The sequence below is a fragment of the Megascapheus bottae genome, chromosome 1 (genome assembly GCF_031878675.1).
Source record: "Megascapheus bottae isolate mThoBot1 chromosome 1, mThoBot2.hap1, whole genome shotgun sequence".
Classification (NCBI taxonomy): Eukaryota; Metazoa; Chordata; class Mammalia; order Rodentia; family Geomyidae; genus Megascapheus; species Megascapheus bottae.
Window position 1 is genome coordinate 29,018,363 of NC_143509.1, and position 17,290 is coordinate 29,035,652.

At 60.6% G+C, this 17,290-nt stretch overlaps 2 protein-coding genes across 4 annotated transcripts; one reads left to right on the top strand and one right to left on the bottom strand.

The window, feature by feature from the left end:
• Positions 1 to 236: 236 nt before the first annotated feature.
• On the bottom strand, positions 237 to 3,600 carry Lsm7 (LSM7 homolog, U6 small nuclear RNA and mRNA degradation associated). The gene is made up of 4 exons (XM_090341045.1): positions 3,529 to 3,600; positions 2,926 to 3,016; positions 971 to 1,042; positions 237 to 478 (listed from the first exon to the last, which is right to left on the bottom strand). The coding sequence occupies exons 1-4, from the start codon at positions 3,532 to 3,534 to the stop codon at positions 336 to 338; spliced, it is 312 nt and encodes a 103-aa protein (XP_090197171.1). The 5' UTR covers positions 3,535 to 3,600; the 3' UTR covers positions 237 to 335.
• Positions 3,601 to 3,696: 96 nt separating this feature from the next.
• Sppl2b (signal peptide peptidase like 2B) lies at positions 3,697 to 15,625 on the top strand. Of its 3 annotated transcripts, none has more exons than XM_090341013.1 (15): positions 3,697 to 3,765; positions 8,437 to 8,556; positions 8,650 to 8,832; positions 8,992 to 9,081; positions 9,186 to 9,325; positions 9,690 to 9,832; positions 9,916 to 10,012; positions 10,839 to 10,955; positions 11,864 to 11,945; positions 12,211 to 12,285; positions 12,366 to 12,428; positions 12,516 to 12,615; positions 12,774 to 12,851; positions 13,553 to 13,713; positions 14,371 to 15,625. In XM_090341013.1, the coding sequence occupies exons 1-15, from the start codon at positions 3,709 to 3,711 to the stop codon at positions 14,629 to 14,631; spliced, it is 1,767 nt and encodes a 588-aa protein (XP_090197139.1). In that variant the 5' UTR covers positions 3,697 to 3,708; the 3' UTR covers positions 14,632 to 15,625. The 3 variants fall into 3 exon arrangements, with proteins under 3 accessions (XP_090197139.1, XP_090197148.1, XP_090197158.1); XM_090341022.1 differs by having other exon boundaries at positions 9,693 to 9,832; XM_090341032.1 differs by having other exon boundaries at positions 13,553 to 13,779; positions 14,371 to 14,450.
• The last annotated feature ends 1,665 nt before the right edge of the window (positions 15,626 to 17,290 follow it).

Genomic DNA, 17,290 nt, shown 5'->3' on the forward strand with positions numbered 1-17,290 from the left:
TCAGATCAGATTGCTGTTCCCGTGTCCAAGCCACTGGGTCCGTGGAGTGTCACCTGCCTAAGCCCTCTATGTTCCCTGGCCTGGTCTGGGCTGTGTCCCGAGGTTGTCTTGGAACCTGCTTCGCTCCCAGCAAAGGCCAGGGACTAAGCCATGTTGCTAGGTAGGACCCGAGTTTCTCAACACCCCAAAGCCAAAAAAAAAAAAAAAAAAAAAAAGGATTCTGGGAGCTTGGAAGCTTGAGGTTTGCAATTTTATTTAAAAAATTAAAAAAAAAAAAAACAATGAAAAACACAAAGTCAACTGTACAGAAAGTGGGGCTGTGGGCGGCTCCGCAGCTAGGCCTCCTGCTGCTGGACGAAGGGGTTGGGGATGGCCTCCATGCCGTCCTGGGGGCAGATGAGCACCACCGACGTGCCGCGGCACACCACGAGGCCCAGCTGCCGCGTGTCCTCCGTGAGCTTGTACTGGTCGTCCGGATCTGGGGGGCAGGAGGGGCTGGTCAGTGCCTGCTGTAGGCCATGGAGGAAAAAGTGTCCCACAGACCCTGCAAACCAAGTTCCCAACCTTCTCTGGGGATGTTTCCAGACCTGAGTCAGCCACGCCCTGTCACCAGGCAGGTGGCTGAAATGACCCAGGAGCCCAGCAAGCTGCACTGGGGTGCTGGGCACAGGGTTTACAATGGGACAAACACACACACACACACACATTAGGATATGGATTTGCCACAGCCACATCTCTGGGGAATGGGGCCTACTTGGGCCTAGTGCTTTGTGGGCCCCTGTGTGGCACAGAGGCGGGAGGCGGCCACCACTCCTGAGAGCTCCCTGCACTGCCCAACAGCCCTTCAGAAACAGGACAGGCAGTAGCCCAGAGCACCCAGGCTAGAACCCCACCTGCCCGGGCCCTGCCACTGTGTGTCATCAGAGGACCTGGGACGGGGGCACTGTCAGCCAGGCTAGCGTGTCCTCACCTCGCATGTACTCCACAGTGCCGTCCAGCACGAGATTGAGCAGTGGGTCAAAGCCTTTCAGGATTCCACTGGCTTGGAAAAATCACAGGATGGGACAGACAGAGGGAAGGATGTCAGGTCAGCACAGGATTCAGGACAGGGGAGTCCACGGCCAGGACCTCCCCTGGCAGATAAGGGACACCAGCCACCTCCATACCATCAGCTGATGTGGGCAGAGGCCAGGTGGCCACATGGGGGCAGCTGCTTGCCAGTGGCCCACAAGAGTACATCAGCGCACAATGGACTTGTGCCAAAAAACCCTTGTATTTCTGGATGCTCAAATGGGAGTTTCCAGTCATCTCTGTGTCATCAAGTAGCTTTTGATTCTTTTTCCAGTGTTTGTTGTTGTTGTTGGTTGTGGGGCTTGAACTGAGGGCCTGGGCACTGTACCTGAGCTCTTCAGCCCTACAGCTTGAGCCACAGCCCCACATCTGCTTTTCTAGTGGTTAATTGGAGATAAGAGTCTCATGGTCTTCAGAGCAGTGCCCAGGCTGGCTTTGGCTTTGAACTTCGATCCTCAGATCTCAGCCTCCTGAGTAGCTAGGATTACAGGTGTGAGTCACCACACCTGGCTCTTTTTCCAAGGCTTAAAAACATCTATAGAAACAATACTTTGGAGGCCAGGTGTTTGGCCTAGTGGTAAAAGTGCCTGCCTAGTATGCACGAAGCCCTGGGTTTGATTTCTTGGTATCACATGTGTAGAAAAAGCCGTAAGTGGTACTGTGGTTCAAATGGAAGAATGCTAGCTTTGAGAAAGCTCAAGGACAGTGCCCAGGCCCTGAGTTCAAGTCCCAGAATTGGCAAAAAAAACAAAAACAAAACTCTTAGTTCAAGAGCAGTCCAGATACAGGCAGTGGCATCACCATGTGGGAAAGGTATGGGAGGAAGAAGCTAACAGGCAGAGCTCTGCTGGCCTGGTGTCCTAACTCAGTGTGGTCACAGTTACTTGGAAGGTGGCGGGGCAGGAGGATGAAAGCTCAAGCCTGGTCTACACAAAAGTATGAGACACTAACTGAAAAACAGAGGACATAGTTCAGGTGGTAGAGTGCTGGGAGCAGAGGGGAGTTTGTGGTGAAAGGGACAGAGCTTCATGGGAAGATGAGGGACTTTGGCAAATGGATGGTGGCAATGGTGGCACAACAGAAAGGTACTGTTCCATTACTTAGTGTCACTGAGTGGTATGGTTAAAAATGGTTAATTTTAGCTAGGCATAGTAGCTTATGCCTATAATCCCAGCTACACAGGAGGCTGAGATCAGGAAGAGTGTGGTTCCAAGCTAACCCTGGCAAAAAAAAGTTCACAGTATCTTACCTCAGCAGAATAAGCTGGGTGTTTGTACACATACCACCCTTCTAGCTCTGATGTTCCAATTATAGCTGAGGATAACAGTTCAAAGCCAGTCCACGCAGGAAAGTCCATGAAACTCTCATCTCCAATGAACCACCCGAAAACTGAATGTGAAGTTTTGGCTCAAAGTGGAGGAGTACTAGCTTTGAGCTGAAGAGCTCAGGGGCAGTGCCCAGGCCCTGAATTCAAGTCCTACAATTGACAAAACAAAAAAGGAAGAACAAAAAAAGAATCTGACTCAAGATGGAGAGTCACAAAAGCTCCCAACAGCAGCTGGGGGAAAGAGAAAGGAATTCTGGGAGTTTGTCTGGTAAGTACACTGCAGCTTGGGGGCAGGGGTTATGTCATGCAGCAGTCCAAAGGCCTACTTCAGAGGCACAGCAGGGTCTTATGCTTGCTCAGCTGGTGCTCTACCACTTGAGTCACACATTCAGACTGGCATTTTGCTGGATTAGAAATGGAATTTCATGTACTTTTTGTCTGGATTGGCTTTGAACCTCTATCCTCTAAATCTAACAGTTGCAGGCCCTGTGTTTGTGTGAGTGTGTGTGGTGAGGGGAGGAGCTCACCTTCTCGGCCTCCCTGGAACTTCACCCTGATGGTCTTGTCAATGTACTTGGACAAGTCTAGGATGCTCTCCTTCTTCTTTTTCTCCTTGTCCTGGGGAAGCAAGCATGGGATGGATGAGGAGCTGACTGGACTGGCTTCCACAATTCTAGGCCACTGCGTCCCTGGGGCCCAGCTGCTGCTGCCCAGAGGTCTCTGTCTGCACGTCTCCCCCACCCCATCCTCAGTTCCTGCCCGCCCCCCCCCGTGTTTCCCATCCCCCCAATTCCCCATCTAAGTCCCCCCTCAGCCCTCTGCCCTCCACGTTCCCTATCTCAGCCCCCACGCCGCCATCCTCAGCTCCATCACCCCGGTTACCCTCTCTGCCTTCCGTCTCCTATCTTGGCTCTGGGTGCCCCAGATGTGAGCAATCTCAGTCCCTCGTCTCTCTCCATGTCCCCCCCCCGCCCCCCATGTCCACGTCCCCAGGTTCTCGGGCTCTGACCCGCACGGCCCGGTCCCCGGGTTCCCCCCCCCCACCCCGCTCCTCAGCCACTCCACGCTCGAGCCCGGGTCCACCCCCGGGCCCGCGCACCACGGCCCCCTCCCCACGCCGACGCGCTCACCGCCATCTTGCCGCCGCGCGCCGCTCGGCAGAGGCTCCGCCCCTCCCCGTGACGTCAACTCCGCGCCCAGGCGCGTGGCGCATGCGCGGCGCCGCGGCCGCGGGCGTTGCTGAGAAACGACTGCCCGCCCCCCCGTCCCCCGCCCGCCCGCCCGCCCCTGCTGCGGAGGGACCCGCGGAGATGGCGGCGACGACGCTGGCGCGCCTCGCTGCGCTCTTCCTGCTCCTGGCGGCCCAGGTGAGGCCCGCGCCGCTCACACACGGCTTGGCCGCGCCAGCTGCCGGGATGGCAGCCTCGAGCTCGCGCGAGACCCCACTCGGCCCGGGGTCGGGGAGGCGGGGGGGGGGGGGGGCGGCGCCATCCCCAGCGCGTCCCGGCCTGGTCCCCCGGCTCCTGCCCGGCCCGGCCCGGCCCCGGCCTGTCCTAGCCTGGTTTGCTCCTCGCCACGTCCCCAGATCTGCGGCCGCCGCTCTTGAAGTCCTATGTCCTTCCCCTCCTGTGGCCGTGGGCAGGTAGCTGAGTCCTCCACCACCCCCCCCGCCTCAGTTTCCCCTCGTGCGGAGGGTGACACGCTGCTAGGTAGGCCCCCATTCCGCCCCAGGGGTGCAGGAAAGCGCCCCTTGGGGCCTCCAGCAGCATTCCCACCACCCCACCCCCCAATAAGAATGGCCACGGAGCGGGCCGTGCACCAGAATGGAGCGCTCCAGGCATCCGTGTCTTCCCCGGTGACCTTGGGCAGGAGACGTCCCCGGCGGTCCACAAGAGGGGGACTCAGGTCCCGTGTGAGGGTTCAGGTCAGGGTGAGCAGGTGACAGCACTCACTGAGCCAGAAGGCTGCCAGGTTGTACTACGTGGGGGGGGGGGGGCGCAGCTGGGCCATGCCGTCACCCCCCAACCCTTGTTCTGCAGCTCAGGGGACAGGGCCCCATGTTGGCCCCACAGATACCTCCTATGACCCGGACCCGACTTAGGATGTCCCTTGTCCCTCACACCCCGCTGCTGCTGCTGCTGCTGCTGCTGCTCCTCCTCCTCCTCCTCCTGTTCCTGTTCCTCCTTGGTCTTCACCATGCCTCCCTGGTGGCCACTTCTGTTCCCCAGCTGTCACCAGCCTGCTGCCAGGCAGGACTGATTCTCCCTGCAAAGCCTGCCCAGGCCTTGTTGCATCTTGTAGGCTGTCCAGTGCCCAGTGGCTTCCTGTCATGTTTGTGATGCTTCTGTGACACCCTGCCCTCCCCCCTCCACCTTCCTAGACACATAAAGTTCACAGAAGGCACTTTGCTCCCTGTTTTTTGTTTTGTTGTTTTGTTTGTTTTATGGGTCACAGGACTTGAACTCAGCCTGGGCGCTGTTCCTGAGCTCTTCAGCTCAAGGCTACCACCCTACTCTTGAGCCAAGCCCCACTTCCTGTTTTCTAGAGGTTAATTGGAGATAAGTCTCAGGTCCTTTTGTGCCTAGGCTGGCTTTGAACCTTGACTCTCAGATCTCAGCCTTGTGAGTAGTAGGATTACAGGCGTGAGCCACCCACTGCAACCAGCTTGTTTGTTTTCTGTTACCCCAGAATGTCCTCCATCAATCTTGGCTGTTCTGTCTTGTCCCCCCTCCCCCAATCCAGAAATTCTCTGCATCTCTTCACCGTCTTTCTGGCTGCTACTCCATTCATCCCTCTGGGTTTTGTGGGCCCTGTGCCTGGTTCACTTTATCTGAGGGAGAGACTTGATGTTTTCCAGATATTTGGGACAAAGAGAAAGCAAGAGAGGTGACTGGGTGTTGTGGGCATAGTTTAGGGTGTTCTGAAGGATGAATAGGTGTTTGCTGGGTGGGCATGGGAGAGGTGGTTGTCATTGAAGCCTAGAGTAGCAGGAACATTGATGTCAGCTGTTGATTTACTTGGGGACAGGAGGAATTGGCCAAGGCTGGCATATAGTGGGATTTAATGGTTGCAAAGAGACTTGACCTTCTGAGAGAGATGTCCCCACAAAGGAAGCACTACACGTATGCCTTGAGGAAGCCCCATGGTCCAGCTCAGTGTTAGAGGGCTAAATAGACAGGGAACCCAGAGGAAAGGCAGCCTGAGAGTAGCTTTTGACACAGGGTGAGGGTGGCATAGGGCACATGATACTCAGGCTGGGCATGGCTCAGGTGCCGGAGTCTTTGGACTTTACCCTGGTCAGGCCAGGGCTGTGAACTTTATCCTGGAAATGGAAGCACGGAAAACAGCCAAGGCCTCAGAGGCAAGCTGGCTGTTCCTGTGGGCTGGTGGTAGACACAGGGCAGACACCCCAGAACAAGACCAACACTCCTCTGGATGAGAGGCTTCATGTGCTATCCCACAAACTCAGTGATCTCTGTGGGATCTCTGCGGGCGGGAGCTCTGCGGCTCCTGATGGGTGAGGTGGGTTGCATGGCCCCCTGTGCTTGGCAGCTCAGGACTTGTGTAGGTGCCCTAGTTCCCTTCCCCCCTCACCCTCTTCCCAGGAGGCTGGGCCACTGCCCGGATGCAGGCCTGGCCTGAAGGGCAGTTGGTTCCCCAATAGCTGACTGCCTTCCTGGCGGTACTGAATCTCTTCCCCCCCCCCACACACACTAGTCTGAAGCAGGCCAGCCCTCAGGGTCCTCCCTCAGCCCACCTCCTGTTCCCTCGGCCGCCTACGAGTCAGGAGCTGGGACCCACCCAGAGCCTGGGGACTAGCCCAGTCCCCTGGTGGCTCCTTACACAGGTTACTGACTTGTTTTTAGCGGAAAAAGCAGCTTTTCAGATCACAGGGAGGGAAAATCCATGAATGGGCTTTTGTGCTTTTAACTGACCGTTTTCAAGAAAAAGTTCTATCGACTTCTATCTCACACAAAAGGCACTTTTCAGTGAGAACCAAGTCCCAGAGGATGGGAGTTGGCGATGTGTCCTGGGGAGGGCTGGGGCCCCATGGTCTCTCCTGCCACCGCTCTCTGCTTGGCCAGCGGTGGTGGCTGCTCCCCACAGGAAGGGACTTGGCTGTGTCCCAGTGAAGCTTTATTTACAAACAGAGGGTGAGTGGACAGCTTCTGCCTCTCTGCACGTAAACGCCCTCATGGGCCATGCAGGGTTCAGTGCATGTCCAGCAATGCATGTGGACTCGAGGTGCTTACTCACTCTCAGTAGGTCCACTCTGGACGTGTCAGAGGGCTGGGGAGGACTGAGGAAGGGCTTGGAATCCTGTCCCAGGTGGAGGGAGGAGACCTTTCTGCAGTGTATGGGGGAACCAGCCAAGCTGAGGAAGAAAATGGCTTTAGCCACAGGACCCACCATGGCCTCCACTGTCCCCTGCCCCTCCTGTGGGCCCATCTGCCCAGCAGCCCTCCCTGGAGGCAAACTCACAAAGCAGCCTTCCCCCGCAGTCAGTGCTGGCCTGCCAGGACTGTGGGGTTCAGGGCCTCCTGTGTGGCTGGGTTGGGTGGCCGGGGCGAGGGGAGGGATGGGGGGGGGTGGTGCTTTTCTACATTCCACCTCCAGATGGCCAGGCCCTCAGCACTAGAGGAAGCTCTTGGGCTGTTGGGGACTCTGTGCCAGGTCCAAGCCCCCATTGCCAGCCCTGGCCTGATAGATATGGATGTGGGCCCTGCCCGGGCTGTCTTATCAGTTAGCTGCAGTTGGAGACCATCCATGTGTTGCCAGGCTGCCTCCCGCCTGTCTCCATGGCAGGTCCTCCGGGGACACGAGTGTCTCCACTGAGGCGTTTTCAGCCCCACAGGAGGAAAGGGCTGCAGAAGGGCTCATAGGAGCCCTGACTGTGCTCATGGGCTGGAGAGGGTCTCCTGGCACCTGCTTCTCCCCAGAATCCCTGTCTGGCTGCTGGTCAGCATGGACTGCTCCCTGTGCCATGACCCGGACCTCCCAATGTGTTGTCTTAGGCCTAAGCCACCTTCTGTCGAGCCCTGCCTCAGCCCCCAGAGAACCCCAGTTCTCCTCAGAAATGGACAGTTGCCTGGTTCCTAGCAACGTACCCTTGGGCTTCTCTCTCTCCCTCCCTTCTCCCTCCCCCCCCCCCCACTTCTCTCTTGCCAGTCCCAGGGCTTAAACTCAGGGCCTGAGCACTGTCCTTGGACTTTGTCAAGGCTAGAGCTCTACCACCTGAGCCACAGCACCACTTCCCACCTTTTCTGGGTATTGGTACTTAGGAATTGAACCCAGGACTTTGTGCATGCTAGGCAAGCACTCTACCACTAGGCCACGCTCCCAGTCTGTTTTTCTTTCTTTTTATTATGAGACTGAAGTTTTTAGCTGTGACTACCCTGAACTCCTGATCCACTTCTCGGGTTCCTGGGTTCTGGGGTTACAGGAAGCCCTGGCAGATCTGGTTCCTTAAGGCCTGGGGCAGTTTCTCCTGGCCCCTGGTGGGAGATGGGCCAGCGCTGACCTTCACAGAGCTTGGAGCTCCTTGGCATGGCCTGGAATGGAGCAAGGACAGCCTGTGTCCTGTTGGTCACTGGCTGCTCAGCCACCTTTGCTGCTGTGAGACTGCAGCCTGCCAGGCAGGGCTGAGCCCTGGGCTCTACTTCCAGGATGTTGAGGGGTCACTTCGCAGAGATCTTGCCTTCCTGGGCCTGTGCATGGCGAGGGGCCCCACACCTGCTAGGGGCCTGGAAGTTGTCTTAGACTTCCTGCCTTGTCCCGAGCTCCTGCCCATGCTCTCTAGCTGCAAAGGACCCCCAGAGCCTGGGGACAACTAGTGACCCTCCCCCACCTCTGCAAGGGTTCCTTCCTCCTTTTCCCACAAGGTGACGAGGTAGTTGTTTGTGCAGCCTGGGCCTATGGGGTGTACAGCCATCTTGTCCCTGCTGCCCTCCTCCCTGGTGTCCTCTGTGGTAAGGGGAGAGGGTTGCAGGGCACTGTCCCCTGCCCTCCTGGAATGCAGGCCCTGTGTCCTTCCTCAGGTGGCCTGTGAGTATGGCATGGTCCATGTGGTCTCGGAGGGCGGGAGCCCCAAAGGCAAGGACTACTGCATCCTGTACAACCCGCAGTGGGCACACCTGCCACAGGACCTGGGCAAGGCCGTGAGTACCCCGCCTGGCACCTCGCTCCGCTGGACTGGGTGGGTGGGTGGGTGAGGTGGGCGGAGGAGCGGCCCTCACAGCCCCTTTCCTCAGTCTTTCCTGCAGCTGCGTGACTGGACAGCGTCGCTGCTCTGCTCCCCTGGTGACCTCCCAGCCAGTGGCTTCAGCAACCAGATCCCTCTGGTGACACGCGGGAACTGCACCTTCTACGAGAAAGTGCGGCTGGCACAGGGCAGCGGGGCCCGCGGGCTGCTCATCGTCAGCAAGGAGAAGCTGGTACGGCCCACAGCCCGGTCCCCGTGCAGGCTGGCGGCCATGCTTACGCCGTCTCGGCCTCACTTGTGCAAGTGGGGGCAGGCTTGGGGTCCTCGGCGCTGGGGCCTGGCTGTGGCTGAGGGGTGTGGTGACTTCCTGGCCTCTGTCCTCTCCACCCAGGTCCCCCCCGGAGGCAACAAGACGCAGTACGAGGAGATCGGCATCCCCGTGGGCCTGCTCAGCTACAAGGACATGCTGGCCATCTTCAGGGTAGGTCCGGCCCCCGGGCCCGCTGTGGGTCTGGAGGGCAGGGGGTGCGGGCAGGGGGCCTGGGCAGTGGCCGTCACTCAGTTCTGGTGTGTTCCCCGAGGCAGCGCTTTGGTCACGCCGTACGGGTGGCGATGTACGCCCCCAGCGAGCCGGTGCTGGACTATAACATGGTTCTCATCTTCATCATGGCCGTGGGCACCGTTGCTGTCGGGGGCTACTGGGCCGGGAGCGGGGACGTGAAGAGGTGAGCGCACGGCGTAGGAGGGGCAGGTGGCGAGCGGAGGCCAGCACTGCTCGGGGCGCCTTCTCGGGTGGGTCCTGTGTCTGCTGAGGACTTGGGGGGGTGCAGTGGCAGCCTGGGGGGAGCCCGTGGCAAATAGCTGGGCCCTGCTGTCCTGAGGCCTCTGCTCCCAGCTGGCTTATCCTGAGTCCTGGGGACAGGTCTGGGCCCAGCTGCCCCTGGCCTGCAGTGGCCCCTTGTGGCAGCACACCAGGGCTGCCTGGTGGCCCAGATGGAGGCTGGTCCTGCTCTGGCTCAGGCCCTGGGGTCCAGTGGGGGTCTGCCAGTGAGGTTGTGGGCATCCTGTGACCCTGGGGTGTCTTCCAAGAAGGTACATGAAGCACAAGCGGGACGACGGGCCCGAGAAGCAGGAGGACGAGGCGGTGGACGTGACGCCCGTCATGATCTGCGTCTTCGTCGTCATGTGCTGTCTCATGCTCGTGCTGCTCTACTATTTCTACGACCACCTGGGTGAGGACCCCCGCATGCCTCCCGCTCGGGGGTGGGGGCGGCCTGCACCCCGCCTGCCCCTCACCGCCCGCTCTCCCCCACAGTCTACGTGATCATCGCCATCTTCTGCCTGGCCTCCTCCACCGGCCTCTACAGCTGCCTGGCGCCTTTCGTGAGCAGGCTGCCCTTCGGCAAGTGCAGGTGAGCGGCAGCCAGGCCGGGGCGGCGGCGGCGTGCTGCCCGCCGACTCTCCTGCCACCCCAGGCTGGGCCGCACAGCAGGGTTAGAAGGTTCCAGAGCTCTGGCCAGACACCGTGGCTCACGCCAGTCATCCTAGCTACTCGGGAAGCTGAGATCTAAGGATCACAGCTCAAAGCCAGCCTGGGCGCTCCAATTAACCCCTAGAAACTGGGAAGTAGGGCTGTGGCTCAAGGGGTAGGGTGGTAGCCTTGAGCTGAAGAGCTCAGGGGCAGTGCCCCGGCCCAGAGTTCAAGCCCCATGACTGACCCAAAAAAAGAAAAGGTTCTAGAGCTTCAGCTTCTTCTCTTCCTCCCACATGTCCAGCTGCTCCCTCTCACCATGTGTTGTCTAATAAAGTACTCTAGTAGGGCCCTACTAGGGTCTGGCACAGGGGCACACCAGGCCCCTGGCCTCAGGTATCCCCGGCTGCCAGGGCTCAGGGTATCACTGGTGCAGCCAGCCCTGCCCCAGGCAGCCAGCAGAGCAGCCAGGTGCCCTGGAAGGTTCCTCAGATCAGAGCCGTCCTGGCGCTGAGGTGTGTGGAGCTGGCCAGGACACCAGGCAGAGATGACTGGCACTAGAGGTGAGCTGGCAGCGCCGGGAGAGGAGCCTGCACACGAGGCTCTGGGCTGAGCTGCTCGCCCCAGCACAGGGGAGCAGGCCTGCAGAGGGCGGGGGCTGCCCCACAGACCCATGGACAATCCTTGGCAGGAGTCACAAAGCGGGGCGGCCAGGTGGGGTGTAGGGCAGTGGGGGGCTTGATGCTGACGGGTGCCCCCTGCCCCAGGGTTCCGGACAACAGCTTGCCCTACTTCCACAAGCGCCCCCAGGTCCGCATGCTGCTCCTGGCACTCCTCTGCGCGGCCACCAGCATGGTGTGGGGCGTCTTCCGCAACGAAGACCAGTAAGTCCCCGGTCCTCCCTCCTGCCACCTGTCCTCAGGTGCTCCCGCCCTGACGGCTCCTCTTACTAAACGCCCCGGCTGCATGCCGCCCCTCGCCACCCGTGTCCAGTTTCACCTGGGCCTGGCTGGGGGCCCGGGAGCCCCGATTGGAATCAATGGGGATGGCGGATGCCTGTTGCCTCGGGTCCCCTGCCCTCCAGCCCGGCCTCCATGGGACTCTGTCGTCTTCTCCTGACTCCACTGAGGCCCTGGGACCTGGAGCGCGCCCTCCATTGAGGCTCAGAGTTCTGCCTGGCCAGCCCTGTGGGAGATGCCCGTGAGCGCCTCATAACAGCCCAGCCCCCCACCCCAGGCAGGGTGCCTGGTGCAGTGGCCCTGGGGACAGCCAGCCTGTCCCCACTTGGCCCTGGTTGTCACCTCATGGGCCGCCGGGCCCTCTTGGCTCTGGAGCTGCTCAGAGCTGCCACAGACGTTCCTGGCAGAAGGAAAAGTGGAACTACTTTGTCCTTTGTACAGCAGGAGATGATGTGTACGCTGAGCCCGGCGCCCCCCGCCACACACTGCAGCTGCTGCCCATCCCCACTAAAGGGAGATCCCGAGGTGACCAGCACTGCCCAGGGCGGAGGGCCGCGGACAGAGGTCCTTCCTCGGCTCCTGGCTGCCCAGCCCACGCCTGGGCCTGTCCCAGTCTCCCGGGAGCCTGGAGGTGCTGCGTGGGGAGGCAGTTCTGGTGCTGCCCACTCAGTCCCCATCAGAGCCGTGCCCACGCAGCATTTCCAGTCTCTGCAAACAGCGGGGTCCCTGGGTGCCCGTCAGGAAACTGCCTGCAGCTCACGGCCTGATGGGGAGCTGGGTACTGCTGGGCGCCAGGCCGGGGCCGTGGTGTCATGGGGCCCCTTGCCTTCCAGGTGGGCCTGGGTCCTGCAGGATGCGCTGGGCATCACCTTCTGCCTCTACATGCTGAAGACCATCCGCCTCCCCACGTTCAAGGTGAGGCTGCGGGCTCCCTGCCGGCCACATGCCAGGCCTCAGCGGCGGTGAGCTGGCCCGGCCCCGGCTCCCTCGCTCCCTCCCCGTGGGGCAGCTGAACTCAGCCAGGAGGAACTGAGTAGGAGCAGGAGACAGTGACTGGGACTTGAAGAAGGTCCGGTCATGTCCGGCAGCCCCTCCCCCCCGCCTCATCCCTGGGGTTGTGCCTTGGGCAGCGTCACCCCTGCCGGCGCCCCCTCAGACTCCGTGCCGTCCATCCCCACAGGCCTGCACGCTGCTGCTCCTGGTGCTCTTCATCTACGACGTCTTCTTTGTCTTCATCACGCCCTTCCTCACCAAGGTGGGCCGCCTCCCCCCACCCCCCCACTCCCCCTCCCCCCAGCCCACGCCCCGCCCTCTCACATGGCCTGTTCTGTGCAGAGTGGAAATAGCATCATGGTAGAGGTGGCCACCGGGCCCTCAGACTCGGCTACACACGAGAAGGTATGTCACCTGACCGCCGGGCCTCGGCGCCCCTGGCCCAGGTGCTGACCTGGAGCCCCGGGCGTGGCCTGACGTGGCTCTCCATAGCTCCCCATGGTGCTGAAGGTGCCCCGGCTGAACGCCTCGCCGCTGGCCCTGTGCGACCGACCCTTCTCCCTCCTGGGCTTCGGGGACATCTTGGTGCCAGGTAGCAGGTGGCAGGGCTGTGGCAGCTGTGCAGCCTGGGCCGGGGCAGGGAGCAGCCCGGCTTCGTGTATGGCGGGGGCGGGGTGGGGGCTGGGATGTTTCTGGTGCCCTGCTGTGCTGGCGATGGCCAGCCGGTGTGAGTGTGACGGGTCTCCCCAGGACTGCTGGTGGCCTACTGCCACAGGTTCGACATCCAGGTGCAGTCCTCCAGGATCTACTTCGTGGCGAGTACCATCGGTAGGTGCCACATCCCCGTCGTAAGCTGGTGCGTGCCCTCCCCACCCACGACCAAGCGCTGGCTGTGTCCGCCTGGTTCCTGCTGTTGTGTTTTCTTGCTTCCCTATTGCTTTATTTTTTGCTGGTCCTGGGGCTTGAACTCAGGGCCTGGGCCCTGTCCCTGAGCGTCTCTGTGCTCAAAGCTGGCGCTCTACCAAGCCGCAGCACCACTCGTGGCTTTTTCTAAGTAGTTTGCTGGAGTCTCACAGACTTTCCTGCCAGGCTGGCTTTGAGTTGCGATCCTCAGCTCAGCCTCCTGAGTAGCGAGGATGACGGGCGTGAGCCACGGCGCCTGCCCGCTGTTTCTCTATTAGCTACAGTCACTGTACCAGGTGATTCCATTTCCACATTTGCACACGCATGGACACACTGTGTGTGGTGTTTCCACACGCGTGTGCCGCGGCTTTAGGTTTCCTATTTGTGACTCTCCATCTCCTGACCAAGCCCTTGGTACCAGAGCCATCCCCACGAAGGGCCTCAGCCAGCTGTCGCCCAGGCCGGCCTTGAACTCGTAAGGGCTGGGTGTTTTTAAGGCAGGCTGAGTTGAAGCACTTGTGAGCGGGGCTGACGTGGAGCCCCCCCCAAACTCGCCGTCCCCCTGCTGGCTCCCTCCCTGCAGTGCTCACCCCCAGCCTCCAGGCTGACCACCCCTCTCCCCGCAGCCTATGGCATTGGCCTCCTGGTGACGTTCCTGGCCCTGGTGCTCATGCAGCGCGGCCAGCCTGCCCTCCTCTACCTGGTACCCTGCACGCTGCTCACGAGCGGCACGGTGGCGCTGTGGCGCCGGGAGCTGGCCATGTTCTGGACCGGTAGCGGCTTTGCGGTGAATACCAGTTTGCTCTGACTGCCTGCGATAAAGGCCCGTGGGGCCTGACTGGGCGCAAGTTGAGTAAGACCCCCTCAACCCTGCTGCCCCAGGGCCGTCCCCTAGATGTCATGTGATTCTGTGTGGTGGCCTTGCCACCCCTCCCCGAGCCACGCACACCTTGCCTGGGGCACAGACTTTGTCACAGTTGCCCCCCCCCCACCAGAACGCAGTGATCCTCCATTCCTGGGACCCCAAGATGCAGGGCTGCATGCCAGTGGCGGGGTAGCACCATTCACACCCAGGCCAGTTGGGGTGCTGAGGGGCAGCAGGGCCGGGGACCCCATGCTGGTCCTCAGCATCCACTGCCACCCCGTGCTTTCTGTCCCCTTGAACTGTGAGTTGGATGGTGGAGGGATTCTCCAGGGAGCTCAGGAGACAGGCAGAGGGGAAGGAGGGTCCACTCAGCTGCCCTCGACCTGCTGCTGACTACAGAGCCCCATTTTCCCTCTCACAGCCCCATGTGCTGTGCCCTGTAGCCCCATGCCTGTGGCCTGGTGCTTCTCAGCCTGGATCCCAACCCTCAGAGGAGGGTCACCCCCAGACCGGCCCGCAGGGTCAGCGGCAAGGACCATGGCTCGTGTCCCACATCACTGAAGGCCTCTCTCCCTGCAGAAGGACCTACCTCAGCCCCCGTGGGCGCCGGCCACCACACTGCAGCCTCCAAAGGACTCGGAGCCTCTCTCCACGCAGCCCCCAGGCCAAGAGCTGCCCAAAGCCCCCCTGCCCACCAAGGAGCTCCCAGAGCCAGCCCACGCTGCGCCCACACCGGAGGAGGTGGGGGCCGAAGCCCCTGCCACGGAGCCATCCATCCTGGCCGGCAGCAGCCCGGAGCCCATTGGCCAGGACCAGGCCCAGCCCGGGACTTCGGCCTAGGGCGCACAAGGGCCTGTCCCTGAGCAGCCATCCGTGCCACACCGATGTGACGACATGACACGGGATGCATTCCCAACCTGGTGCTCTGACCCGGGGCCTCCCGCAGCTGCACAGGGCCCCAGCCCGCTCCGTGCTTGGCCACACAGCCCCCGCTCCGCAGTCTTCCTGGCCCCGCTGGGCTCCGCTGCCTGCTCCGCCTCCGGCCTGTGCAGTGAGGCCCCCACATTTGGTGCTGCCCCCCAACGCTTCCAGGGGTTTTCCTCCATGGGCCTGAGCTTGACCAAAAGGAAAAGCAGAAGCTGCTGGCTGTGCCATTCCCAGGGGACACGGCTCGTGACATCTGGGGAGGTGGGGACCCCTGCCACCCTGCAGGCAGCAGGTGACTGCTGGAGTGGGGACGCCTGCACATACGTCCATGCCTGTGTGGTACTGGCTCGTCTTGGGGTCCTGCCGCACCACCACCTGTGGGCAGGCAGCCTTCACCCAGAGGCCCCTTTTGCATGGCAGTGTCCTCCAGCCCTGGCAGGCAGCTTCTGGAGCAAGGGAGAATGTTCCAGAGCTAACCATCCGCCCTCTACCTCACGGATGGGGTCCTTGGTCCTGTGACAGGTGTCCATGTGCCCAGGGGCACGGCCGCCCTTGCTGCCCTCCGCCCTCTTCCATGTCACTGCCCCCACTCGATGGGAAAGCAGAGGCCGAGTGCAGGGAGATTGCAGGAGCTGCCCCACAGGCACGCAGCCTGCCAGGCAATGGGCTCTGCTCCCCGTGGGGCCGTGGGGTGAGCTCCAGAAGTCAATGACTGGAAACTGTAGTGCCTGGACTTGCCTGCCCGGGGCCCTGGGGACAGTGCTGCAGGCCTCCGCCACTGGACCCGCCTTAACTCATTTGACCTGAGGGGGTGAGCATGGTCCAGGGCCCCCGGTGGCAGCTATGTCTTTGTATGTGTCGCCTTGCTCCCCTCAAGTCTATGATTAAACAGCTTTTGATACCTAGAGTCCCCTTCCTGTGTGGAGCAAAGTGGGAAGTAGGGTTCCAGGAAATCAGCCTCTGCTCCAGCCCGATTCCTCTAACCCCCCCCCACTCCATCACACACCAAACCGGGACTCAACACTCCCTGGCTGTGCCCAGCCAGCTGAGCCACACCCCCAACCTTGGAAACCCCTGGAGGGTTTTGAAGCCCCTCCACACGCATGCAGCTCAAGGCTGAGGCTTTGAGAGCCGTGACACAAGCCAGAGGGAGAAGCTGCTTGCTTGGCACACACAGGTTTGGGGGAGTCTGTCCGTGCTGTGGGAGTGGTGGGTCTTGATTTCAGGAATGGCTGCGCAAGCCAGCTGGCTTCCCTTAGACACCCGCCCTGTGTGTGTAGGCCTCTAGTGGCCTGTGTCCTGCAGTGGACAGAAAGCCACTGCAGTCATAAGAAAGCAGTCATACGCCCAGATGGGTGGGCGAGACTCTCATCCTTTCCCCGTATCCCCTGAGAGGTGGCATCAATCAGGACACAGTGCTAAGGCACTGCAAGAAGCTGCCCCTCACTCGGGGTTAAGGGATGAGGACTGGCCAGGCCAGCAAAGCTGGTACTTGGGGAAAAGATAAATGCCCAGCCCACCTGGTGAGTGTATCCCAGCCTCGCTGAGGGTGGCAGAGCCAGACGAGGTAGGGAGAGCAGTAGAAACACAGTTGCATGGCTTTTCTCTGTCTCGTGGTTTAAGGTACAAAATGACATAACTGTGGGTTTGTTCAGTAAGCCAACTTGCATTTTCTAGTCACTAGCCAGGCATTGATTCACCCACCCATCTATCCACCCATTTACCTACCTACCCACCCATCATCCATCCATCCATCTATTCATCCACCCACCCATCCATCCATTTTGCCATGTACCATCCATCTATCCATTCACCCCTCCACCTTCCATCCGTCCATCTATCCATTCATCCACCCATAGGCTTCAGGGAGAGGCTGCAGTGTCTTGGTCCCTCCCCTAGGGGCAAGGCTGCCCCAGAGCTGATGTCCATGCAGGCAGCTGTGCCTGGTGAGGACACAGAGGTCACAGCTCTGTTCTGGGAGGGGCAGGTGTGAAGGAAAGCTGCCTGGAGTGCCGGGGCCAACCGGCAGCAAACCAGGGTTCGCAGATTGGGGTTCCTGAAATCGGGGGCAAGGACTAGGAAGAAATAGAAGAGAGACAGACACACCGGGTCCGGGATGTCCGCAGTCCAGGCAAAGACTGCCGAGACTGCCGCGTTTATTTTCCACTCCCCCTTCTTCCCTCCTCCAGACCCAGGGACCCTCCAGGTGTTACATTCATATGGTAATTCTCAGGTCATTTACATAGAATAGGGCCAGAAAGCAATAAGACAATAAAGCCGCCGTCTGATGCAAGTCAAGGTACAGTTTGATTCCACTCTGGCTCCCAACACTGGAGGAGGCGCTGCCAGCTGAGCTTCAAGGACCCAGGAGAAGGTCTGGGATTTGGGTGTCTGGGGCCTGGTGGGGAACGGAGGAGGGGTTCATCAGAAGATAGGGGGTGCTGTGGAAGGACGGTGGCCACCCAGTGGCAGCCTCGTATGCTTGTCCCCAGTCAGCAGGCTGAAACACCTCCTGGGGGTCCCCCCAAAGCCCAGCAGATGTTGGATGGACAGCTGCAGGGGGTGGGGGGCT

What these genes read in the sequence shown, in the direction of transcription:
- Lsm7 (XM_090341045.1), bottom strand. An exon ending in GTTCCAGGGAGGCCGAGAAG is followed by an intron (nt 1,043 to 2,925) that starts GTGAGCTCCTCC and finishes GATTTTTCCAAG; the next exon opens with CCAGTGGAATCCTGAAAGGC. An exon ending in CACTGTGGAGTACATGCGAG is followed by an intron (nt 479 to 970) that starts GTGAGGACACGC and finishes CCTGCCCCCCAG; the next exon opens with ATCCGGACGACCAGTACAAG.
- Sppl2b (XM_090341013.1), top strand. Translation starts at nt 3,709, where the DNA reads ATGGCGGCGACGACGCTGGCGCGCCTCGCTGCGCTCTTCCTGCTCCTG. An exon ending in CACAGGACCTGGGCAAGGCC is followed by an intron (nt 8,557 to 8,649) that starts GTGAGTACCCCG and finishes CCCTTTCCTCAG; the next exon opens with TCTTTCCTGCAGCTGCGTGA. An exon ending in CTATTTCTACGACCACCTGG is followed by an intron (nt 9,833 to 9,915) that starts GTGAGGACCCCC and finishes TCTCCCCCACAG; the next exon opens with TCTACGTGATCATCGCCATC.